The following is a 24823-nucleotide window of genomic DNA, read 5'->3' on the forward strand; positions in this document are numbered from 1 at the left end:
ACACCTCCAGTTCATTCAAACCCCAATATAAAGGAAGACACCATATCCAATTATTGTGTGTGTGTTGAAAATGTAAATTCCAGAAATAAATGAGCCATTTGCAGCAAAAAAAGGTTTTTAAGTTTCCCTGATAATTAATAAGAATTAAGTTTGAAAAAGTTTCTCCAACTACTCAAAAGGATGTGTGTATTATATAATATATATGTGTGTATAAAATGTGTACAAATATACATACATTATATACAGATATGTATCTTTCTTATTTTGAATAGAATGAAAAAGTTTTCAAATTCTTTCATTAGTGAACAGGGAAACTATATATATATACATACACACACACACATCCATAGATAGATAAACATGCATTATCAAGATTATGTAGCATGTAGGTTTCTTATAAATCACCATAAAGTATAAGAAATTTTTCTTATGTAGTATTCCTTCAAGATGAGGCTACAAAAGGAAAGAAAGAAAAAAAAACCTCTCATAGACCATTATAAAAATCTCTTCTTTTCCATTACACAGGATTCAGGGATTAGGATAAACACGGAGCAAATTCTGCATGATGTGGCCATGAACAACATAAAATAATGTAGTTTTAGATGCCAGAAATACAAAGGTGAGCCTCTATGCTAGGGTTTCCTTTGAAATTATTGCAGAATGTAGGTACTCGAGGGTATTGTGCCGGCTATTCTGGCCTAGTGTTTGTTTTTGTTTTAGTAGCAGCCTTTTTTTTTGAGAGAGAGCACATGTACATGTTTCAGAATTCTTAACTGAGCATACAATTCAACTCATAAGCAACCAGGTAAATTTAGATTGCAGACGAGATAGAAAAATAGGATTCATCTTTATACTGTGTGGAAAACAGCAAAAACAACAAAATCCTGCTATCAATATTATAAACAAACAAAACACACCATCAACCACAAATTCGAGTCTATGGACTTGGCTTTTTTTCCTCCCAAAGCAAATAAATGCTTACTTTTCAGCCTTAAAAGATAAAACATTGAATCTTTAATCCCTCATCCACAATCACATTCTGTATCTCTAAGGTGGTTGCAGTTTTTATTTCTGGCAACCCAGAGGTTTTCATCAGTTTTCAGGATACAAGAATCGCTCAGTGACCAGAGAGCACCCCCTCGGAAGATCTCTACCTCCACAGTGCATAGCAGGCCCGCTCCCCTCACCAGCATGTGGGCTGGCCGGTGAGGGGGTGGTAATCCCAAAGCCACGCCCTGAAACGGAGATGCAGAAAACCTCACAAAAGCCCCAGAGCCGTGGATCTTGAAGCTTGTTACACAAACCCTATTTGTTGATGAAATGTAAATATCTGCACACAAATTTTATGCAAGGGATTTTACTTATTTTTTCACTTTAACCAGATGAAAATAATAAATGCTCCTGTCAGTTCTAACATCTGTCAATTGCTCAGCCATTCATTCAACCCATTCATTCATGGTCCTTAAATGCCTTCCTTTTGTAATAAAAGTTTAATGAAATGGTATTATAGTGTATGAGGAAGAATCATCTCAATCTCTATTTTCTCTAAGTGATTAAGCTGTCAGATAGCCTGCAATTTCTCCTATGCAAAATCCAACTATATTTCTATTCCTAGAGTTCTAGTTTATTTTGGTGGTAAAATAAAGGAATTCATCTTTGACCTCTTTTTTTAATCCAACTGGTTATGGACAATGTCTCCTGACTCTCCAATAAGAAGGCCTTGTACACTAGGCATTGGTTTATTCAAAATTTCAAGATAAAGTGTATCGTTTTCAAATCTTGTGGGTTTTTTCTTACTTGTAAAAGTACTAACTGAAGTTTAGAGTCTAAGGAAGTTCTTTAATTAACAAAGTCATTGTGAATATATAAGTAGTGTATATTTCCCTTATGGGCCTTCCAAGTCACTAAATTATTGATAAAATATAAAAATATTATCAGGAATTTATCCAAGGCATGGGATTTTAGTATATTCATTAAGAACAAGAAAAATAGTAGGATCCTGAAAAAACAATCAGGGTTTTAAAACATAACAATTGCAGCTAGTGCTTATCAAGCCTTTACTATATGCAGAGCATTGCTCAAAGCAAATCCTAACCAGACAAATTCAGCCACAAATCATAGTGAGGAAAAGGCTATCAAGTGAACCCAGACAGACACTTAAGACCTCCTGCAGTCTCAATGGAGGGTCTCTACTCCACTCACTTTCCTGCCACTAGACGAAAATACCTCGCCAGCCATAATATTTCAACAAGGAGCTAATTTATGAATTGCCCCTCTCCCTGGGGAGCAGATGCTCTGCACGAAGTGCCCGGCAGACAGGACGGTACAGCCTTTCCAAGCAGTTCTTAACTCGGGCTGCACAGATTTAAGCCTGGCATCAAAACCACTGAATCAGCATCTTCAAAAGGTGACACATGGACATCTGTAGTTTTCTTCATTTTTGTATCAGATTTTATTTCTTACAACAGTTTTAGGTTCATAGAAATTGAGAAAGTACAGAGATTTCCCATAAATTCTCCAGCCCCACAACTGTGTACCCTCTCCCATTATCGACAGCCCCCCCCCAGGTACATTTGCTACATCTGATGAACCTCCATTGACACACAGTCATTATTACCCAAGTCCATGGTTAACAGCAGGGCTCACTCCTGGTGTGCATTCTATGGGTTTGGACAAATGCATAATGACATGTCTCTGCCATTGCAGTACCATTCAGAGTAATTTCACTGCCCTAAAAATCCTCTGTGCTCCTCTTTGTAAAAAGCTCAACCAAGGATTCTGACCATGAGACAAGGCTGATACAAAGGTCACCAAGAGATCCCCTCTGCCCAAGTAAGACTGTCTGCCTCACACCCCAAGACCGCTAGCTTTCAATCTATCACAACATCCAATGCACTATACTCCCCCTTTCCTCCCTTTCAAAGGCTTAGACACAAAAGCCAGAACCCACAGCATAATGCATCGAGTTCAAGTTTTCACTTCAAACCCTTTAAAAAAGGACTGGTTCACAGAGCCTGGTAATATACAATTTATCTGACAATCTTTAATGACAACTCTACCTGAAAGCTACCTTTGAAATAAAAAGATCTCCAGGTGGAAAAACACAAGACACCCACCTGACCCCAGACCATATATAGATCTGATCTCATCAAAACCAGGCCCAAGAAAACTGTTCTTACCTCTACCGGCCAGGAGTGCTTAACATATTTTTTTTTTTTTTTAATAACGGACCAAAGTGGAAGTCAAGGTGTAATGCAGAATAATCTTAATCGCTTAAATATTGACTTTATGACAGCTGTGAAATGGAGGGCAACGGATCTGATGCAAAAAGAGAGGTCTTGAGTTTCTTAGCAACAAAAATTTCCTTTATACCTCACCATCTGAATTTCTGATTCTTGAATTCAATGACAAGCAATTCTGGGCAATCTGAGAAAAAAAAATATGTTTCATTTTGAGATAGCACAGTTTTTAAACATTGATCTGAGGCAACAGTGTTTCCATTCAGCTTGACATTTTTCCCCATTAAAAGTTTTTCATTCCTGGGTGGGGGAATGGGTTAGCCTGGTGATGGGTATTAAAGAGGGCACGTATTGAATGGAGCACTGGGTGTTATATGCAGACAATGAATCATGGAACACTACATCAAAAACTAATGATGTAATGTATGGTGATTAACATAACATAATAAAAAAAAAAGTTTTTCATTCCTGATGGGTGACTAACAAACTAAAGTAAAACCAAAGAAAAAGTGACAACAAGGTCTTTGTTCACCAAGTTGGGGGGGGAGAGGGGGCTGGGTGAATCTTCAAGACTTTGCCTGACTTAAAATACACATACACATAAATTAACTCAACTATATAAGGAGAAAAACTGAGGTTATCCGAGAGAAACATAGGGATTCAGAAGCAAGAAAGTCAGGAAGTGTTTGGGTTAATGCAGCTCTGAGGCATGCTCCCCAAAAGGCTACCTTACCACCACTGTGTCCACCTGACCCAAAGATGCCACAAATCCAGCCTTCTAGCCCCCCCACACAAACTGCCTTAATTGGCTTCAGTAGTGAAATTTCACCACTTAGGATTCTTTAGAGAGAAGAGCTTTCTTTTAAAATGCAAATATCTCTTAGAAGGCAGTACAGGTAATCAATCATTCACACATTGAAGTCATTCACTCAAATCACTGATCTTCTCATTACTGAGCTGAGAAGTCTGCTACATTTGAGGAATTATTCTAGAAGGAGAAAAAGTAGGCAGGAAACATAACATTTTTTTGTATTACACTGCAAAAGAGTAATATCATCATGAAAGTAGGAACAAGAAAGTCTAAGGGAGAAAAGTACCAAGAAATAGGAAAATAATCTGGGGGGGGAAGAGGTTTACATTTTTGGCCTGAGTTAAGAAAGGGAAGTAGAAATTCTGTCTTTACCAACCTGCTCCGAGCACCCAGAATTCAGTTCAAAAACGTAAGGTATGGACTTTCACAAATCGACCTGGAAATGTAATCATTTGTACATTGTCTCTATATGAAAGCACACTTTCCAAATAAATCATTTGCTGATGTATGGCATGTCCAGACAACCTGTTCATAAACTGGAAACTTCCTTTACAGTGCCTCTCTGCACTATGTATTTGAATACCCAAATGGTCAACCCCATGCCATCCTGTATTATTTCTTCCCTAAAATGCAAAGTGACACGTGACATCTATTTGAAAATCACAATTTTTTCCAAGAGAAATAATATTTTTGCCTGGCAAATAAGTTTCAGGTCAATCATTCTTCCCAACATGAACTCCCATCCTAAGTCTATCAGGTGAATAACACACCCAGCTAGAAATACTGAAGTCCATGGTACAGTTTCCAACAGAACTTAGAGATAGGTTCCCCAGTAAACGTTATGCTAAGTAAAATCAACACATATGAGGGGTCAATGTTCTGACTGCAGGAAACCCAGGAATGCATGTCTAAAATGTTAGGGAGGGAGGGAAGGAGGGAGAGAGGAAAGCGTGTGTGTGTGTGTGTGTGTGTGTATGCAGGGAGAGAGGAAAGCGTGTGTGTGTGTGGGGGGGGGGAAACCCAGGAATGCATGTCTAAAATGTTAGGGAGGGAGGGAAGGAGGGAGAGAGGAAAGCGTGTGTGTGTGTGTGTTTGTGTGTGTGTGTGTGTGTATGCAGGGAGAGAGGAAAGCGTGTGTGTGTGTGTGTGTGTGTGTGTGTGTGTGTGTGTGTGGAAACCCAGGAATGCATGTCTAAAATGTTAGGGAGGGAGGGAAGGAGGGAGAGAGGAAAGCGTGTGTGTGTGTGTGTGTGTGTGTGTATGCAGGGAGAGAGGAAAGCATGTGTGTGTGTGTGTGTGTGTAATCCCAGTTTACAGACCCAAATGGGCTTCTTGGAGGGGAAGGAGTGGGAACAACAAAAAGTGAGAATATATCAGCATCACTTGGATGAAGGATACTTGGCCTAAAAGCATAATTATTCTTGACCTTGGCAGATGTATTCACCCTCCAACAGTGGCTTTGGATCAAGCTACAAGTGGGTTGAAGACACCAGTTACCATGTTGATGTAATACCCCTTGCTCTGAATTTCATGCTCACAAAGATATTTTAGGATTATCACCTGGCATCATTCAAGGACTTTATTATGAAGAAGAGAATCAGTTGACCAATCACCTGTACACATTTCATTCTTCCTGGCAGTTATCTTTAACTGTAAATCACTTCCTGGCATTCTAATGATTCTGTTCATAGGGCTGATCACAGCAAGGGCCAACCGTCTTCTCCCTGACTGCCTTGGGCACAGTGAATAAAGAAGTAAGGTATGCATGTATGCCCCGAACCAGACCCTACACAATGATCTCCCATGTCCTATCTTGTTGAAGCCCCCAGCCCCTGCGGCATCCTACTGGTCAACACTGTGAGCTTACTCTGCAAACTTCAAATATTATTATCAACTCTACAAAATTATGAAAGACTTCAGCAAGGCAGGGGAAAACAGTAATCTAAGTTTCTTTTGACATATATTGCAAGATATATCCAGATTTCAAAATGTTGAAATGAAGCGAACTTTAAGTTTAAATTTGAGAACTACTATACCAACACAGAGCTTGGTCTATAACAGCTCACCTTCCCTCCATCAAGTTCTGTGGGGAAAATGAGATAAAATTCCACAAATTAAAAAGCTTTACAGAGAGGCACCTGGGTGGCTCAGTCTGTTAAGTGTCTGACTCCTGGTTTTGGCTCAGATCCTGATCTCAGGGTCGTGAGATCGAGCCCTGCTTCGGGCTCCTCCCTCAGCAGGGTTTCTGCTGGAGATTCTCTCTCCCCCTCTCCTTTGGCCCCTCTCTCCCCTCTCTAAAATAAATAAATCAATCTTAGGGGGAAAAAAGCTTTATAGAAATGTTAACATTGGATACTTTCCCAAACCACCACATCCAGAACAGCTTCTTCCTATTGGAAAGCAGCCTGAAATCCAGCCTGAACCCCGGTAGGCAGCCTTTACCCTCTGCTGCACAGGCTCTAACCAGGAGACCCACTACTCCTCAGCAGGATCACCAATGCTTGGTCCACAAACGCTTGGTGAACAAAACCATACCTTTAGGTAACAGATAATGACCCAAATCAAATGAATTAAGAAATGAATTACACCTATTACAAAAACCAGTAAAACATTTTCAGTAGAATAGCGTTCCCATCCTTCCATTTCCTATGACCCACCTCCACATGCAGAATAAAATGGATTATCCAGACACCTGCAGGAAATAATGAGACAAGAAAATAAACTAACAAAAAGCATCTGTGAGAAAATAATGAACAAAATATCAAAACAGACGCTGCTAAAGCTACCACAACCAAGTAAAAGTCTTTCTATGGCAAGAGAACCCAAGAGCCTCCTGAGAGCTAGGATATGTGCTATATTGAGGAGGATGGCCTACCTCACTTCATCCTAGAGTTCAAATGTGCTCATTGCTCAAATTTTCTTAAGTAGAAAGTGGACTGCCAATTAAAGACGGTAGATTAAACATAACCCATTTACTTCTGCTCCATCTGGAAGCTAGTTAGAATAGAAAATGATGTAAGAGCACACATGCATATATTCATTTTTTTCCCCCACCCTGAGATGGGGGTGGGGAAAAAAAGAACAGAATCTGTGCCAATGAAATTTTGGAAAGCAGATTGAAAAAGGCTGGGAGATCAAGTCCATGCATTTATGTTTCATGTTTTCTTCACAACCTCTCCGAGCCCACCTCTTCCGTGATGTTTAGCAGAAGTGACCCCAGTGATACACTGAATTGTAAAATGGGAGGATTTCTAGTTAGAGCCAAGCCAAGAAAAGCCTGAGTCAAAACTAGCAACACTGGCTTGCTCCCAACCAAGGTTTACTATCAAGCTATCCCTGACCAAGGAGGAAGTCGGCATTAAAATCTATTCTTATAACCCCCTATTTCTGCTTGGATATTACTATAGAGCCATTTGTAAATAAAAAATGTAATGGGCTAGGTGTTGCTGGGTTTTCCTAAATATTTCATTCTTCAAAATCTAGAGGAGTTCCTTTCTCCCCAGTGAAGAGTTGCCAATTTTAGTCCATGATGTGATACTTCTATGTTATTTATCTAACCCCTAAACAGTACTTTATCAATTACGTTAAGATCATACTCTTGGCTTTGTATGTATAGTTTACCCTTGAAAGTAAAATTCATAAGCAGCTTGAGAGGAAAAATAGTATCTTCAATTTTTATCTTCTCAGCAAAAGTAGGAACCAAATCAATATTTGGGGATAAAAATTATTTCTGAACACAAGATATATGTAACTGAATATGATTTTTAAAACCAAATTTGCAAAATACTGTGCAAATATGACTTTCTTAACTTCCTATTTTCTTAAAAATGACATATCATCATGAAGGGACATCAGCAACCCAGGCATTAAAATAATTCCTAAGAAATGAAAATACAACTTTTTGTCTAACTTTTTCTATTATTCACTGTAAATAGCAGGAGTTGGCATAAATCTATGAAAAAGTATAATCTCTTTAAAAGTGACTAAAACTGTTAGATAAATAGAGGCTGGTATCAAACTTCTAGCCAAATTTTTTTAATATCTTCTTTTAAATGTTGCTCAGTACCATGTCCACTAGGACTTATTTCAAAATTTTTTTAATATCTTCTTTTAAATGTTGCTCAGTACCATGTCCACTAGGACTTATTTCAAAAACCAGAAGCAGCAACTTCTGTAGGCTAGCACATCCTCTGCAAATATTTGCTTAGAATGTATTTTGACATTTGATTCACATAGGCTTTCTGTGCTACACAAGAATAGCTTATAGAGCATTCTTATTTGATTCACTTTAAATTGCTGCTGACAGAAATATGAAAAGAGATCAATATGACAAACAGATCATAAAATTCAAATGAATTTTCCTAAGTAAATAACTAGGGGATACACAAAATCAGACTCAACCTCAAAACAGGTTAAAATGGCATATTCCATAAATGAAATGCAGTTGGGAGATGCCATGAATAAGCAGAATGGAGCTTTTGTCTGGAGGTGCCTCTGAAGAATATGAGAGTTTAAAAAAAAAAGTTAAAAGTAATATTCCTCATAACTTTTCTGTCAGAGTCCATGTATAACTGTTGTAGAACATAATGAAACAAATCATAAAAACAGCAATCTGACAGATCCTTTACCAATGCTTGACTCATTTAGCTACCTTGCATGAAGAAATTTTTTCTGAGTTAATCTGGTGCTTTTTATACATCAGATTTTATGATGTTATATTGAATTCAAACCCTTTAAGATCCAAATGTTAGTATACTGTAATATATGGTACTATAAATACTAATATTAATGATACATTCTGTCCATGTTCTTACTGGACCAGAGTATGTATCCTGCTGTAGAAGGGACAGGATGAAGTGAATGGCCCCATCATTTGTGAAATAAACACAGGGATTCCCAAATCCCTGACCCCCTTCAAGCTCTACACACACCTCCATAGGAATCTGGAGGGGGAGGGGCAACAAGGAGATGGGATCAGGGAGGGGAATATTCAACAAAATTTCTACAGTTGAGAAATACAAGTCAGGTACCTCATCTTTAATTTCCTCAGAATAAAGAAAGGTAACTAAAAATAAGAGTAACAAAAACAGAGGGATTCTGAATAGTGCGTTAAAAGATTTTTTATGTTTTTTATTGGCTGAGAGAAATAACATTGCATTTCTTCATTTGATGAATCCTGCCAAGGAACTAAAAAAAAATTTTTTTTGAGAGAGACAGAGTGTCGGGGGGGCGGGGGGGGTGGATCTCATGCAGACTTCCTGCTGAGCACGGAGCCCAACATGGGGCTCAGTCTCTCGACTTCTGTGATCATGACCTGAGCCGAAATCAAGATCGGATGCTTACCTGACTGAGTCACCCAGCTGCCCCAAAGAGCTAAAAATTTTTAATGCCCATATATTTTAGTGAATGAGAAAAATGTATCAGAACAGATTTTAAAGTACAAACCTTATTCTGAAAATGACCTTCCCCAGCATTTCTAATCTTACTAATAAACCTTCAAATAATTTTCCAAACCTTCCAAAACAGAAAAATAATTCAATGACCTGGTGCCTGTTCTACCACCTCCCTCAGGTTAGAGTGAAAACGTATTACCTGGTATTAAGTGGTAAATGACCAAGGAGTTAGCTTTGCCCAGCGGCATGCGTGAGAAAGGGCCAGGAAGAGAAGGAAGTTGCCTTCAAAATGATGTGAAGATGGTCACTCAGGGTGAGAAGTTACTTTCCAGTGTCACATTTAATGCTTTCAAAATACCATTGACACAAGGGCAACCCCCAGCTTTTGAAAGCAAAAGTAAGGGAGAAAGAAAGGATAAAGCATGTGATAGCATTCTTGCCTGCCTGGAAATGAGAACTGTGTGCCTAAGAGCAGCACTGGTAAAGAGAGGCAGGGAATAAGGTATTCATTATATGCCCTCCACGCCCAGCCTACCCTCGGCCAGCAAGCCACGCCCCACGACTGCTCCCATGTAAGTGAAAGCACTCATCTGCTCTGGCAGTCTGACATCCTGGACAGGTCCTGAGCTCCTACAGGGCCAGGGCCACACCTCACCTGCCTCTGCCCGGCTCTCCCCTAGCGGTTTCACAGCCTTTTACACGAGCTTAATTGTTCTCATTCATTCAAGCCCTTGAAGTGTTTCTATTAGAAGTTAGCCTGCTGTTTCTAAGTATTTAAAAAGCAGGGCAGTGGTAGACAGAAGTAGCAATAAGGGGTGGGGGGGTGGGGGGAGCAGGGAGGATACACATATTTATACGCACACCCAAATCTTTTCTAATTGGAGGGTGGAGAGAAAAATTGGGAACATAAATAAGGAAGTGTGATCACTTGGCTTAGATAAGAAGGATGAAAATTGTATACATATACAAGAAAGTAGAGAAAAAATAAAGCAACAATTACATTCTATGAGTAGTGTATAAAGTCCAGTGTTAATGCCCCATGGGGAGAGAGAAGAAAGGTCCTTTTCTCAAGGAACTAACAATCCAGGTGAAGAAATAACAGGAGAAAAATCAAACAACAATGCAAGAGTTTACCAGTTTTTCAACACAATACAAGTGATTCTTTCAGAAGCCAGTGAATGACTGACTGACAAGTTAATGGTGCAAACAAGTTCACAGGAAGACAGAGTTGGACATGACACCATAGTGAGAAATCATGTGGCTAGAGAGGCAATCACAATGCAGAGATGTTCTGATCAGAAACTTGAAAAAATCATTGAGGAGGTGCCTAATTAGAAGACCGAATAGGCTGGCAGGGGGAAACTTGGAAAATCCACTAGTGATAGAGTTCAAAAGACAGTCTGAGGTCATTCCTGAGAGAGTCCTGAACACCCAGCTAAAGAGGGGCATGATAAATAGGCCATGCTCTGCCCTGCTCCTGTGACTCCCTAGTGTTCTTCAAGCTGAACCAAGTATTCAACCACTCACGTGGTACGGCAGCCTCTTGCCACTTAGTCAATACGAGTTATTGGACAGAATTATCATCTTAAATTTTTTAAGCTAAAGCGATAGTTGGATAGACAGCCAGCAGCATTCCACCTGCCCCTATGCTGTTGGAATTTTATATTGCACATAATATGTGCCAATTAAATTGTTCCAAGTTCCTAATCCATATTTGAATCTAACACCATTTTATGGGAGTGTATAGAGTGAGACAACTTCTAGATCCTCCAGGAGTATGTAGATAGTTAAAACTATTTAACTAATAAACCTAGTAAGGGTCAGTGCCAGAGGTCTGAAAAACCACCTTGGAGAGTGAAAGCAGAATAAGCAATCAAGTAAATAACACCCACTCAAAAGCGATGATCTCAAATTGGACTTCTGAGACCAGTCCTCTACACAAGAAAAGTCAACCTTGACACATTCTACTTTCTGATAAATACTTTTATCATCAGAACACTGACGAGAAGAGCCTACATTCTAATTGCCTTATTCACAGTGCTAAGGAAAAACTGGTCCTGGCATTCCTGTGTGGGCAGAAACAATGCCCTCAATTCTCAGACTAAAATCAAACGTGGGAACGACTTTCAGATGCCAGAGGAAAATGTGAGCAACTCTAGCTCAGAATGCACATTCACTTTTGCTCCCAAAGTCTTGCAGGAACTTTCACATTTATTTTCAGGCTCAAAAGATATACAGACTTATCAGCTGTAGTAAAACCAGCGCAATCATAGAAACAGAGGAAGCAAGTATTCTCATTCTTACTTTGCAATCTGAGGATAGAAAAGAGGAAGTGACTGCCCCCAAGACATCCAGAGTCAAAAGAAAAGGAAACATAGGTCTCCTGACTTTATATCCACGGCTTCAACTAAATCTTACTGTATTTTTTCCTGAGAGGAAAGAGCCCCGCTGTTTGAACACACTGAATGTAGAAATGATCAGCAGCAGGATCACAAGAGTCCTATAGCTGAGTCTCTGGAACATGCATGCAGAACCCAGGAGACTCCCTAGAATTCTTTCCATTCAATTTCCGGTATTAAAGGAGCTTGTCGCATACCATTAAATATCCCTATAAGATAAAAACAGATGTTATCAAAGAATAGAAATTATAGTTTCTTCATTAAAAAATATAATCCTCAAGGGCCGTCTGGGTGGCTCAGTCGTTAAGCATCTGCCTTTGGCTCAGGTCATGATTCCAAGGTCCTGGGATCAAGCCCCACATCAGGCTCCCTCCTCAGTGAGGAGTCAGCTTCTCCCTCTCCCACTCTCCCCTGCTTGTGTTCCCTCTCTCACTGTGTCTCTCTCTGTCAAATAAATAAATAAAATCTTTAAAATATATATATAATCCTCAAGAGTTTCCAAAAAAATATTTGAGAACTTTTATTATCAATAGATGATAAACCAGTATAAAATATAAATTGTAATTTTCACCAAATACAATGAAAAAATACTTCACACAAAGATTTGGAACAAATGCACACAGACTAGGCCTTGGGTCAAAATTAATGCATGGCTTAGCAATAAGCTTATTGTTACATAAGCCAAAAATAACATTAATTACTGTCAAGCCACTTCCATATTGTTTTTTCATGTAACTATAATCATTCTCTAAAAATGCCCTCTTATCCAATATTTATGCTCACAAATACTGTACTTGTGAGGCATTTTTATCCACTCTTAACAACATATACTGTTACCTCAAAAGAATGCAGACTCAAAAGATGATAATTACTTTTTGAAATAGTGCTGCCTTGGTTCCCTGAGCAATCTTATTCATTTAATTCCTGAGGTTCAAGAAAGAATAGGCTCAGATGGCCCACAGGAGAAAAAAATGAGGAAACAAGCCTAAAATGAACCGAACAAGGAATATAGGGATATAGATGGACATATGGAGATTCAGCTACCTATTTTAAAGAAGTAATTGGAGAAACAGATGATGTTAGGACACCAAACAATAATAAAAAAAATAGCTACCTATTTTAAAGGAGTAATTGGAGAAACAGATGATGTTAGGACACCAAACAATAATAATAAAACTAACTGAAAAATTATTCAGTTAGTACAGTAACATTTGCATGAAATGCCTTAAACAGGGTACTTCTGCTGACTAAAGGTACTGACAGGTACCACAAACAGGAAACTGTCTAACTTTCCCAATGCTCGAATCACACTGATGAAATCCTATCTATAAAGACCACTGATATGCATCTTAAATGTAGTGAATAAAAAAGTCCCCCTCCTGGGGCACCTGGGTGGCTTAGTGGTTAAGCGTCTGCCTTCAGCTCAGGTCATGATCCCAGGGTCCTGGGATTGAGCCCCACATCGGGCTCCCTGCTCGGCGGACAGCCTGCTTCTCCCTCTCCCACCCCCCCTGCTTGTGTTCCCTCTCTCACTGTCTCTCTCTGTGAAATAAATAAAATCTTTAAAAAAAAAAAAAAGTCCCCCTTCAATTCCTGTGGCCACACAGCTGCCTACTGTGCTCTAGAATCTAAAATCTAAATAGCACTCTTGACCTTGCTGGATCCTTTGTCCCAATGACTTTACAACCTCTTCTGTGTCTCCCCAGCAAATTTTGCTCTATAGGTCAGCTTGAATCCTCCCATCCTGGCATTTGAATGCCCTCTAGAACCTCATCTGACTCTATAAGATCTCTAAGTTAGGTCATTCCAACTCCTTGAGACTCCTGTACAGACCATGCTTCCCTCCACTGTTGTAGGTGCCCTAGAAGTCAAGACAATCAGGCCCTCTTCAGTGGGGATGCTATAATCTAAAGGTCTAACTGAAAATGAGACACATGTGCATACAAAAAGAAAAGAATAACCAGCATCTAAAAAGTCACAATAGAATCTTTAATGACAATGAACAGATGGAAACAAATCTAATCTCCCAAACCAAATAAAGTGAAAGTATTTATTTCCCACACTGTAGTCATCTTCCGTGAGTGCTTGCAAGTTCATCAATAGCTACGGTTTCCCACAACATACTTCCCCAAGTAGTCCTTAGACACTGATTTCCGGTGTAGAGCTGCGGAACTACAGATAAGCAGCATCAGCACATCACCCTCTGTCTAAGGTCAATGCTGGGACAGGAAACACGAGAGCACTCGAACCACATGATGGCTGTCCTCTGCGCTCTGCTCCTGAAGAGGAAGTAACAGAAGGTCTGATGCGTATCAGACTCATACTAATGATACTAAGCAAGCAACCAGAGAACCAAAATGGGAAGAAGCACTGGATAAAAGAAAATCAACCAAAATAGGAAATACAACTTAAAACATGTGCATTGTTAGAAGAGCTACTATGGGGGCGCCTGGGTGGCTCAGTTGGTTGAGCAACTGCCTTCGGCTCAGGTCACGATCCTGGAGTCCCGGGATCGAGTCCCGCATCGGGCTCCCTGCTTGGCAGGGAGTCTGCTTTGCCCTCCGACCCTATCCCCTCTCATGTGTTCTCTCTCATTCTCTCTCTCTCAAATAAATAAATAAAAATCTTTAATAAAAAAAAAAGAAGAGCTACTATGACACTGATGAATTATGGCTTATGGTCAGATATAAAGTCACACTGCTTAGAATTCTAGTGAAACGCCGGTACCTGAAATCTGCTTTGGGATCACATCACTGAAGGCTACTCAACATTTCGTTTTTTCTTTGTACTTAAAAGGAGAAAAAAGTTTACTCAACACATACATGCTATACACTAATTTCAAATTTATCATTCTCAAAAGTTCATTTTTAATGATATTTTAAGTAATCATTTAAATGAAAAGACAACTGTACATTAATATAGTCATAAAAATAAAGATTCCTATGCTTTTACAACCAATTTAAGTCTCAGTGAATTTAACTTTGGTTAATTGCAAACTCTGCTGCATTTAACTTTGCATTCTTTCTCAACTCTGCTCCAAGCAACCCAACAACTTCATTCCCCATGAGTAGCAAAGTCATAGAAGAGGGAATAGTCATACAGATAAGAATGTTATTTTGTACCATTCCAAAATGAGATCTGACATCTAATAAATGAGTGCTAAACAGATGGGAAAAAAGTGGGTAGGCACAATGATTAATATCAGACTTTATTAAATCAACTGTGTCTATCAAACACTTAAATATTCCTAGAAAGAGTAGCAATAAACAAAGAAAAATACCAGACAAATCAAAATTAGATGGCAGAATATGGCCACATATCAGTTATCATATAAAATAGCTAGCCTAAACTCACCAGTTAAAAGACTAAACTCTCAGGGCACCTGGGTGGCTCAGTCAGTTAAGCTTCTGCCTTGGGCTCAGGTCATGATCCCAGGGTCCTGGGATTGAGCCACGCATAGGGTTCCCTGGTCAGTGGGGAACCTGTTTCTCTCTCTCCCTCCACTACTCCCCCTGCTTGTGCTCTCTTCCTCTCTCTCAAATAAATTCTTAAAAAAAAAAAAAAAAAGACTAAATTCTCAAAGGGGATTAAAAAACATGTCTCTTCAAAATACAAGGGCACAATATCTAAAACCAAAGAAACTGAAAAAGTCCAGGCAAATCCTAACCAAAATAAAGCCAGAGCAGTAATATTGATGTCAAAATAAATTTTAAGGTACTATATGATGGTAAAAAGGGAAAAATTTTGTCCATGTAGGCATCTAATAATCTAGCCTCAAATTTTATAAAGCATAATCTTACAGAAATATGAAGAAAAATTATCAAACCAATAATTATAGGGAGAGATCTCAACACACCTGTCATATTAGTTGATAAACTAAGCAGTTAAACAATTAATAGAGATAAACAACATGAGCCACATAATTAATAAGACTGATCAAGAGGACAGATCTGAACACCAGACCAAACTGTAATAGAACAGGGAATCTGAAGATTCTTCCCACAAGACATACACACATATATTCACACACACACACACTTCGGAAATCTAAAAACACACTTAGAAAAACTTTAGTGGTCAAAAATGACATTAAGGAGGTCACGTGATGTAATAAGCACTGGGTATTACATAAGACTGATGAACCACTGAACTCTACATCTGAAACTAATAATACATTATAGGTTAATTAATTGAATTTAAATTTTTAAAAAAATAAATAAAAGGAAACAAAGACCCATAACGGGATGCAAAAATATTAAGAATTGAGTGGCAATGTAAAGCCCTATGTTCAAAATTTGTGCTTTCAACAAGAGATACTTGAAGGGAAAACTAGAGCCAAGCACTTGTATATTTAATATTCAACTCAAGAAATTAGAAAAACAGCAGGGTAATCCCAAAGAAAAAATAAAGAGCAAAAGGGAAAAAAAAATTCTACAAAGTAGAAAAGAAAATACAGAAACAATAAACCCAAGTTGTTTCTTTGAAAAAAAAAAATTAAAATGGTAAATCTATAGGAAGAATGGATGAGGGGGAAGGCAAATAACACTAGAAATAAAAAATGGAATAAAAATTGAATGCACAAGACGACAATGCTATGAAAAACTTCATGCCAGCAGATTTATCAAATTAGATGAAATGGACAGTTACGACCAAAAATTTGAATGACTAAAACTGACTCAAGAAAAAACACTATAAGGAAATTGAATCAATGATTTAAAATAAACAACAAAACAAAAACAAAAACAACAAAACCTACTCTCCAACTCTCCTCTTTCCACCACACCAAGATAGTTTTACAGGCAAGTTCTACCAGATCTCCAAAGAACAGATAATCCCTCTCTTATCCAAATTTTCCAGAGAATATTAAAAGGGACGCAACTTTATGAGGCTTATAAAGTAGGTCATGAAATCTCATAAAGTGGATAGAAGAAAATTAAAAGTAAGATATGCAAAAACCCTAGATTAAAAAATACAAAATGAATGCCAAATCATTACGAATAAGTAGAGACAATGTTGAAAAATTCACCTTGGTGGTTATTCACTGGAATTTAAATTGGCACAACCACTTTGGGGATCAGTTTGCAGTGTCGGGGAAATCTGAGGAAGTAAAACTGCATCCTATCAACATCCAAATTCCACTATGAAGTGTCTACCCTGAACAAACTGTTGCATGAGTAAACAAGGCAAGGTGTATGATTATGTTCACTGAAGCACTGATTGTTACACTACATAAAGAAATGGAGCCTCTGGAGAGGAATGGAGAAACTGGTTTAGTCATTCACAGTAAGCTAGACAGTAGCTAAACAAAGTAGATTTACATGCTGTAAAAAGGGACATACAGAGCAAGAGAGGAGGGATGCAAAGGAAACTTCAGCCAAGTCTTCAAGGTTTTAGTTCTTAAAAAAAAAAAAAAAAATCTGAAACACATGGCAACATGGGAACATCTGATGAAAATTTTTATGGTGAATATACAACTGTCAATTATTTTCTAGATTTTTGTAGTTTTTACATACATCGTGACTTTAAAAGACCACAAAAATAGATTTAAACCATAAAGCACACTGGTAAATCTTGAGGTTTGGTGATACAAAGAGATTCAGAGATAACAGGGACCTTCTGAATTATCTAAGCAATCTTATATTCTATAGATGAAGTTGGTTTCTGGCTCAAGGTCAAGTTATCATCAAGCTGGTTCTCATATTCTAGACACCCTAACTTCTAGGATAGGTAGGAGAAACAAGGGACATGTGGTCAAGTGTAACTGAGTCAAGTTCAGACCAGCATTCCATTGTTTTCCTTGTTGTCCCTGCCCAACCCCAAACACACAGTGTCAGTCGGTCTCCCCGCCCCCCCCAGCCCCTCCCTGTCTCTCTCAGAGCTTTAAGGATTTTTAATCCTCTTTCTCCACTCCTGTTCTTGAAATAACTGAAATATCGGAATAATTATAACTAAAACGAGTAAAATAGATAAAGGCAAGGACTAGGAGTCATTCATCTTAGCACCCTCCAACCTTGTACTCTAATACATGTTTAAATATATAATAAACTACTGTTCAACTAGATAGGTCTATTTCACCAAGCTGAATGAATGCTTTCATTGTAAAGTATAACTTCTATTTTTAATAAGCAAGAATGCAAGGAATGAAGAAAAAGTAATTTTAATATTTAAATAGATGAGAAGACCCCTCTTCCCCTCAAAAAAGACTACTATTTAGAGACCATATTTTAAGTGAACAAAAGAGGTCCCACGTGTAGCAAATGAAACAGGGTAGTTTGGTGGTCAGGTTCATGACGTCCGGAGTCAAACTGCCAAGTCTGGAATTCTGGCTCACCCACTAGCTAGCTGGGAAAGTCTGGGCAAGTTATGCAAACTCTCTAAGCCTCACATTGCCCACTGTAACAAGGGGAATACCCACAATCATACCTAAATACCTACCTCATACAGAGTCTCACAAGTGTTATGTGAAATCATCCATCCAAAGTAGCTGACACGGTTCTTCAGTGAACATCAACTACTAGCATATGTTCTTGTAAATAAAGTAACTTAGCTATGAAAAGCAACAAGCTCTTCTGACAAAATTATAAGGCACGAGACGCTTTAAAAAATGATATTGGTTTTGGTCACATCCACACTAATGAATTATATGCCTTGTAAGTCATAAGTGTTTTTTAATTAAATGAAGCTAAAAAAATGAGCTCGAGTTTAAGTCGGTATCTGACTCAGGATTAAAAAAAAAACCACTTAGGGAGGGTTAAAGTGCTGAAATTAGCATGGCTCTTGGAATAATCAACCTAGCACCACTGGTTCTCCTCAAGTGAATCCCTTACAGACAAGGCTAAGAGGTCAACTATTTAACGCCCATTCAGAACAAACACCTGCCAATCCACATGACCCGGGCAAACTAGCCAAGCCCCCCCTTCCCGCCACCCTCCCCCCAAGGGTCAGGAAATACTGTCTGTAATAGAAATGACCCACTTCCAGGTTTTTTTGGTTTTTAAAGCAAAACTGACAGGCTAGCTTATAGGAACACAACAATATACACACTGTGCCACCCCACCAGGGAGGGCAGCTTCGACTTCCGCTCGCATTCTAGGTATCAGGACCACTCTCCAGCGGCACCCTGTCTCACCTCCAGGTCACAGCTGTACTCGGTGCCGTCTAGGAGCATCACTTTGCACTGGACCGTTTTGGTCTTCTTGCTGGCTTTCTGGAAGGCCTTCTCTGCCTTTAGCTCATTGGTCTGCACTTCCTTGGTCTCCCTCTTTGCTACTTCTTCTGACTTGTCTTCCTTCATTTCCTTCGCCTTCTCTTCTCTCTCCTTACTTACCCCTTCAGCGGGCTGTTAATGGAAAAAAGGAAGTTCATACTAAAGTTAACCGATCTGCAGAAGACCAAGTATTCAAAGGAAAATCTTTAGTAAGAATCGTGATTGTTATAAACCCCGTCAGCCTAAGATTTTTAAAGACTTCAAGATTTTGCCGAAAAGGGTATTTCCCTGTATTGCCCTTCCCCCCATCCACCGCCCATTTTCTCATTTTGCCAATTTGGTAATTTCAGCATCACATGAGTAAAAGAAACTACGTCCTGGCAACTAAAATTTAAATATCATTTTAAATAATAAAATTTCCAATTATAATTTCACACCATGGCAAAACCTGGGCTTCATTAAGCAACCAAAATGTTCACACCTACAAATCTACTTCTTCCTACTCACTGAACACTTACATCAAATCAAAGGTATAAAAATCCATACTATTTAAAAAGGAGAAGTAGGATTCGGAGAGTATCTGTTTAACCTTAAAAGGAAGAGACATGAATTTTTTTTTTATGGTTTGCATAGTTAATTTTTTGGCCTTATTATTTTGACAAAGATTTAAAAAACGAGTAACGAGAAGGCTGTGGCAGACTACCCCAGGCCCCATATTCCAGACACAGTAAGCCAAAATAGTATCTGAATACAAGAAATCTGGACAGGATTCCAAAGAAACAACTCCTTTTTGGTATGTGGTTCAAACACCAAGCTTTCATTTCCAGACAATTCCTTCTCAAACATACCTGTGCCTCAGGACAGCTCACGGAGGGCTTCTCTTCCTTGACATCAACTTTCATCTCCTGCTCTTTTCCCTGAGCAGTTTCTTCAGCATCGCCCTTGGCCTGCCTTTCTCCTTCAGGAAGAGATTGCTCTCGATCTAAAATCTCTTCCACAACAGCTTGGGCAGGCTCTTTTTTATCTCCTCCGTCTTTAGCTGCTACTAAGGTATAGGACTTCTGTTTCTTAAGCCACGGGGGTATGAATCGAGAAATGCCCCTGCTCTCAGATGGATCCTTCTCTCTCTTCTGGCGGCGTGGACTACTTTGGCTTTCAGCTGTAGGAGATGACTGGGAACCTTTTTCCTCCTCTGGATCGGAGGACTGATTCTGCTGATTTTCTGCTACTTCTTTAGGTTTCTCCTTGGTGGCATCTGCTCCTAATGGCTCAGATTCCTTCTTCACTTCAGATGCGGAGCCTACTTCCGTGGTCATGGTTACAGCTTATGCTGTAAACAAAACAAACAAAAAAATCACAAAATGTTATCTTACAAACTCTCTCAGTTTTAGTTTGGAGGTAAGGAACAGGGGGTGAGGAAGGGTAGGGAGGGAAATTGTAGAGAGATGATAGGGAGAAAATGGGTAGAGAAGGAACGCTCATAAGCACAAGACAAAATGGAGATTGCTACTCTTAGAATTCTCCATCAGAATCAAAGAACCAGAAGTGCCATCACAATAGAACTAACTGATTCTGTACTGGTAGAGCTTGAAACCGTTAACAGCTTAGAGTGATTACATTTATTACGTTTCATCTGGCCATAAGTAATTTTCCCCGCAAAACTCCCGTTTTTTTAAGGGAAATTACTTTTCTCTCTACTTAGGATCCTTTATTCTATAACACAAAAAGTTAATTGACAATGTTAGGAAGTACAAAGACACATTTCACTGCAATTTCACGTAGGGAAATCAAATTCTACAAAAATCTGAGGTATAAAAAAAAAGTCAGGTACTATAAAGATGAATCCTAAATGTGGAGTGCTTAATGGTGAAAAAATTAAATCTGGGGGAGAAAAGGGTTTTTTTTTTTTTTTTCCAATTTAAATCCCATAATATGCCAACATTATTTCAATGCAGCAGTTAGTCTTCTGAGACTACTCAAACTATAATAAAAAATCTAACCCTCCATCCCACTCAACCTCAAACATGGTTTTTCCTTGTAGATGTGATTTTAAGATAAGTACCTCAGGGTCCCTAATCTGAACCAAATGAAGACATTTATAGGGGTAGTGAAAAAGTGTGCATCTAATAAGTGATCCTATCACAACTAATGAAAAAAAACTGAAATTAAATCTGAAAGTAGCCCAGTCAGTTAAGCAGCCGACTCTTGACTTCGGCTCAGGTCATGATCTCAGAGTCCTGGGATTGAGCCCCACAGTGGGCTCTGTGCTCAGAGGGGAGTCTGCTTGAGGACTCTCTCTCTCTTTCCCTCTGCCCCTCCCCCCTGCCCACACTCTCTCTAAAATAAATCTTTAAAAAATAAATAAATCTGAAAGTAAATGGTTGTCTCAATTTCACATAAGCAAAGAGGTACTTTTTAAAGTATAGCTCCCCCACTGACATTAAAAAAAAAAAAAAATAGACAAGAACAGCAGAGAGAGTACAATCTCTCTTCTCTTGACAATGATAAAAGGCCTGGCACCCTGGCCAGTAACAAATTTTCCACCTATCTTCAGAAGTGGTACAAATCTTGAATATTTCAAAACATAACATACCCTTGTTCCTTTTTAAATCTTTATCGAGATATAATTCACAAACCATAAACTTCACCCATTTAAATTGCATAGTTAATGGTTTTGAGTCTACTCACAAGATTGTGCAACCATCACCACTATCTAATTCTAGAACATTTTCATCATCCCCAAAAGAAATTTTGTAATCCATTAATAGTTATTCTCCATTCTCCCCTCCACCAGCTCCTGGCAATTACTTTCAATCCATATGGATTTGCCTATTCTAGACATTTCAAATAGACGGAATTATACAACATTTGGCATTTTCACTGAGCATAATGCTTTCAAGGTTCATCCATGTTGTAGCATGTATCAGTATTAAACTTGTTAAAATATTCTTCACCATCTTTTGCAAATCATGTATCTGATGAAAGTCTAGTATTTAGAATATATCAAGAACTCCTATAACTCATCAAAAGACAAAAAATTTTATTGTGCGGGCGCCTGGGTGGCTCAGTTGGTTAAGTAACTGCCTTCGGCTCAGGTCATGATCCCGGAGTCCTGGGATCGGTCCCACATTGGGCTCCCGGCTCAGCGGGGAGCCTGCTTCTCCCTCTGACCCTCTCCCCTCTCATGCTGTTTCTCTGTCTCTCTCTCTTTCTCTCAAATAAATAAATAAAATCTTTAAAAAAAAATTTTATTGTGCAAAGAATTTTGAGTAGACATTTCTCCAACAAAAATATACAAATGTCCAATAAGCACTTGAAACAACGCTCATCATCATCAGTCATTAGGAAGATACAAACCCAAACCACCATGAGATGCCACTTTATATACACTAAAGGAAGACTATCATCAAAGAGACAGACAGTGGGCACCTGGGTGGCTCAGATGGTTAAGTGTCTGCCTTCGGCTCAGGTCATGATCCCAGCATCCTGGGATCAAGTCCCGCATTGGGCTCCCTGCTCAGCAGGGAGCCTGCTTCTCCCTCTGCCTCTGTTTCTTATGAATAAATAAAATCTTTAAAAAAAAAAAAAAAGAGACAGTAACAAGTACTGACGAGGATGGGGAAAATGTAAAAGTCTCAACCTTGATGGCAAGAAGGTAAGGTGGTACAGCCACTTTGGAAAAGTTTCTCAAATAGTTAGCATAGGACCTAGCAATTCCACTCCTACGTACACACCCAAGAGAAATGAAAACATACGTTCCCAGCAAAACTTGCAAACAAATGTTCATTACAACCTTATTCATACTAGTCAAAAAATAGAAACAACCCCAATTCCTACCAACTGATGAATTGATAAACAAAACGGGTGTGTCCATATTAACTGTGTGTCCATAATATTAAGTCATAAAAAGGACTGAAGTACAATATATGCTGCCACACACAAACCTTGAAAATACTATTCTAAGTGAAAAAATACAAAAGGTCTGGGATGCCTGGGTGGCTCAGTCGGTTAAGTGGCTGCCTTTGGCTCAGGTCATGATCCCAGGGTCCTGGGATCGAGTCCCACATCAGGATCATTGCTCAGCGGGGAGCCTGCTTCTCCCTCTGTCTGCCGCTCCCCCTGCTTATGCTCGCACTCTATGACAAATAAAATCTTAAAAAAAAAATACAAAAGGTCACATGCTGAATGAATGATTCCACTCATATGAAATTTCCAGAATAAGCAAATCCACAGAGACAAAGTAGATTAGTGGTTGCAAAGGGCTGGAAGATGGAGAAAATAGGGAGCAATTGCTAATAGGTACAGGGTTTCCTTTGAAGGTGATGAAAATGTTCTGGAATTAGACAGTGGTAATGGTTGTACAACCCTGTGAATACACTGAAAACCACTGAATTATAAACTTTAAAAGGGTGAGAATTCAGTAATAAAAAATAACTTAAAAAATGCTATTCACAGGGCACCTGGGTGGCTCAGTGGGTTTTAAGCATCTGACTCTTGATTTCGGCTCAGGTCATGATCTCAGGGTCGTGAGATGGAGCCCCATCAGGCTCTGCACTCAGTGGGGAGTCTGGTTGTCCCTCTCTCTCTGCTCCTCCCCCTGCTCATGCATGCGCTCTCTCTCGAAGTCTTTAAAAAACTGTTATTCATTTCCAATATGTGAGCATGAAAACATTCAGTCAGCCTGCCTATATTTAATGGGCCCCTACAACGTGCCAGGTACTGGGCACATGAATAAAAGACTGCCTTTGAGAAGCTAAAGGTGGTGTACAACTAAGTCGAGAGCACATTGCTTAAAAGGCGCAAGACAGACACTTAACCCAGATTCAGAGAAGAGGTAAGCCTTTCTGCAAAAGTGGACATCCGAATTGCTTTAAAATGAAGAGCCTTCGGTCAAGGGAGTCAGGATAGGAGGCGTGTGCCAAGCACAGGGACGTGTAGCAACATGAGAATATTCCTCCCACAGGAAACCACAAGTACTGCACAATAATCCACTGTACGAGTGAAGTGGGAGCTTGCTATGGGGACAGGAAGGAAGGAGGAAGACCAAACAGCAATGACAAAGAGGCAGAAGCCAGGACATGAAAGGTCTTGAGGTTGATTTAAAGCAGTAAGAAGTCACACAAGCATTTTACAGAGCGAGAGGACTAAGGTAATCAGAACCACATTTTCGATAGCCCAACCTGGCTGGAAAGTACAGGATGAGAGAAGAGACTGAAAGAGAAAGACATCCAGAAGACTGTCCCGATAACCCACACATGAGAAGATGATGGTCTGCACTTTGGCAGGAGCAGCGAGGCGAAGAAGAAATGAATCCAGTGGTAAAGAGGTAGACGACATGACATGGCGTCCACAATGAATGCAGCACGTCAAACAGAGGAAAGGGCTCAGGTCATGGGAGGAAAAGCCTCAGGTCACGGGAGACTGTGGTGATGGTCAAACCACCCATTGGAATAAGGAACACAAGCAAAAAAGGGTCTGACGGAGACAAACTTGGTTTTGAATTGACTGCGATTGACCAGTTTGTCAAATTGACCACTTGACACACGGGTCTTGAACAGAGACCAGATATGCGTGGGAGATGCAGATTTGCGAGGTGTCATCACATGCGGGACAGTTAAAAGCAGCAATGATACGGACACTGCCTAGAGAAGAAGGGTAGTTTGAGCTTAGAGGGGCCTGAGAAGAACTTTATCCCCACCCAACATTTCAGGGTCAGGCAGAAGAAAAGGCATGAGGGAGAGGAGGAATACACAGTGAGACCAGGAGCTGAATGG

At 39.4% G+C, this 24823-nt stretch overlaps 1 protein-coding gene across 13 annotated transcripts in view; it reads right to left on the reverse strand.

Moving 5' to 3' along the window:
• EPB41L2 (erythrocyte membrane protein band 4.1 like 2) overlaps positions 1-24823 on the reverse strand; it is a 210748-nt gene that overhangs the window by 92056 nt on the left and 93869 nt on the right. For all 13 annotated transcript variants that reach the window (XM_045865542.3, XM_045865541.3, XM_064598106.1 and 10 more), the window contains 2 exons: positions 19898-20379; positions 18972-19181 (listed from right to left, as the gene is read on the reverse strand). In XM_045865542.3, coding sequence (XP_045721498.2) covers positions 18972-19181; positions 19898-20365 — 678 coding nt within the window. In that variant the 5' untranslated portion in view covers positions 20366-20379. The remainder of the gene's footprint in view (positions 1-18971; positions 19182-19897; positions 20380-24823) is intronic.

The sequence above is a fragment of the Mirounga angustirostris genome, unplaced genomic scaffold, assembly GCF_029215605.1.
Source record: "Mirounga angustirostris isolate CCGP_5_RB_7025 unplaced genomic scaffold, mMirAng1.0.hap1 SCAF_8, whole genome shotgun sequence".
In the NCBI taxonomy this organism is placed as follows: domain Eukaryota; kingdom Metazoa; phylum Chordata; class Mammalia; order Carnivora; family Phocidae; genus Mirounga; species Mirounga angustirostris.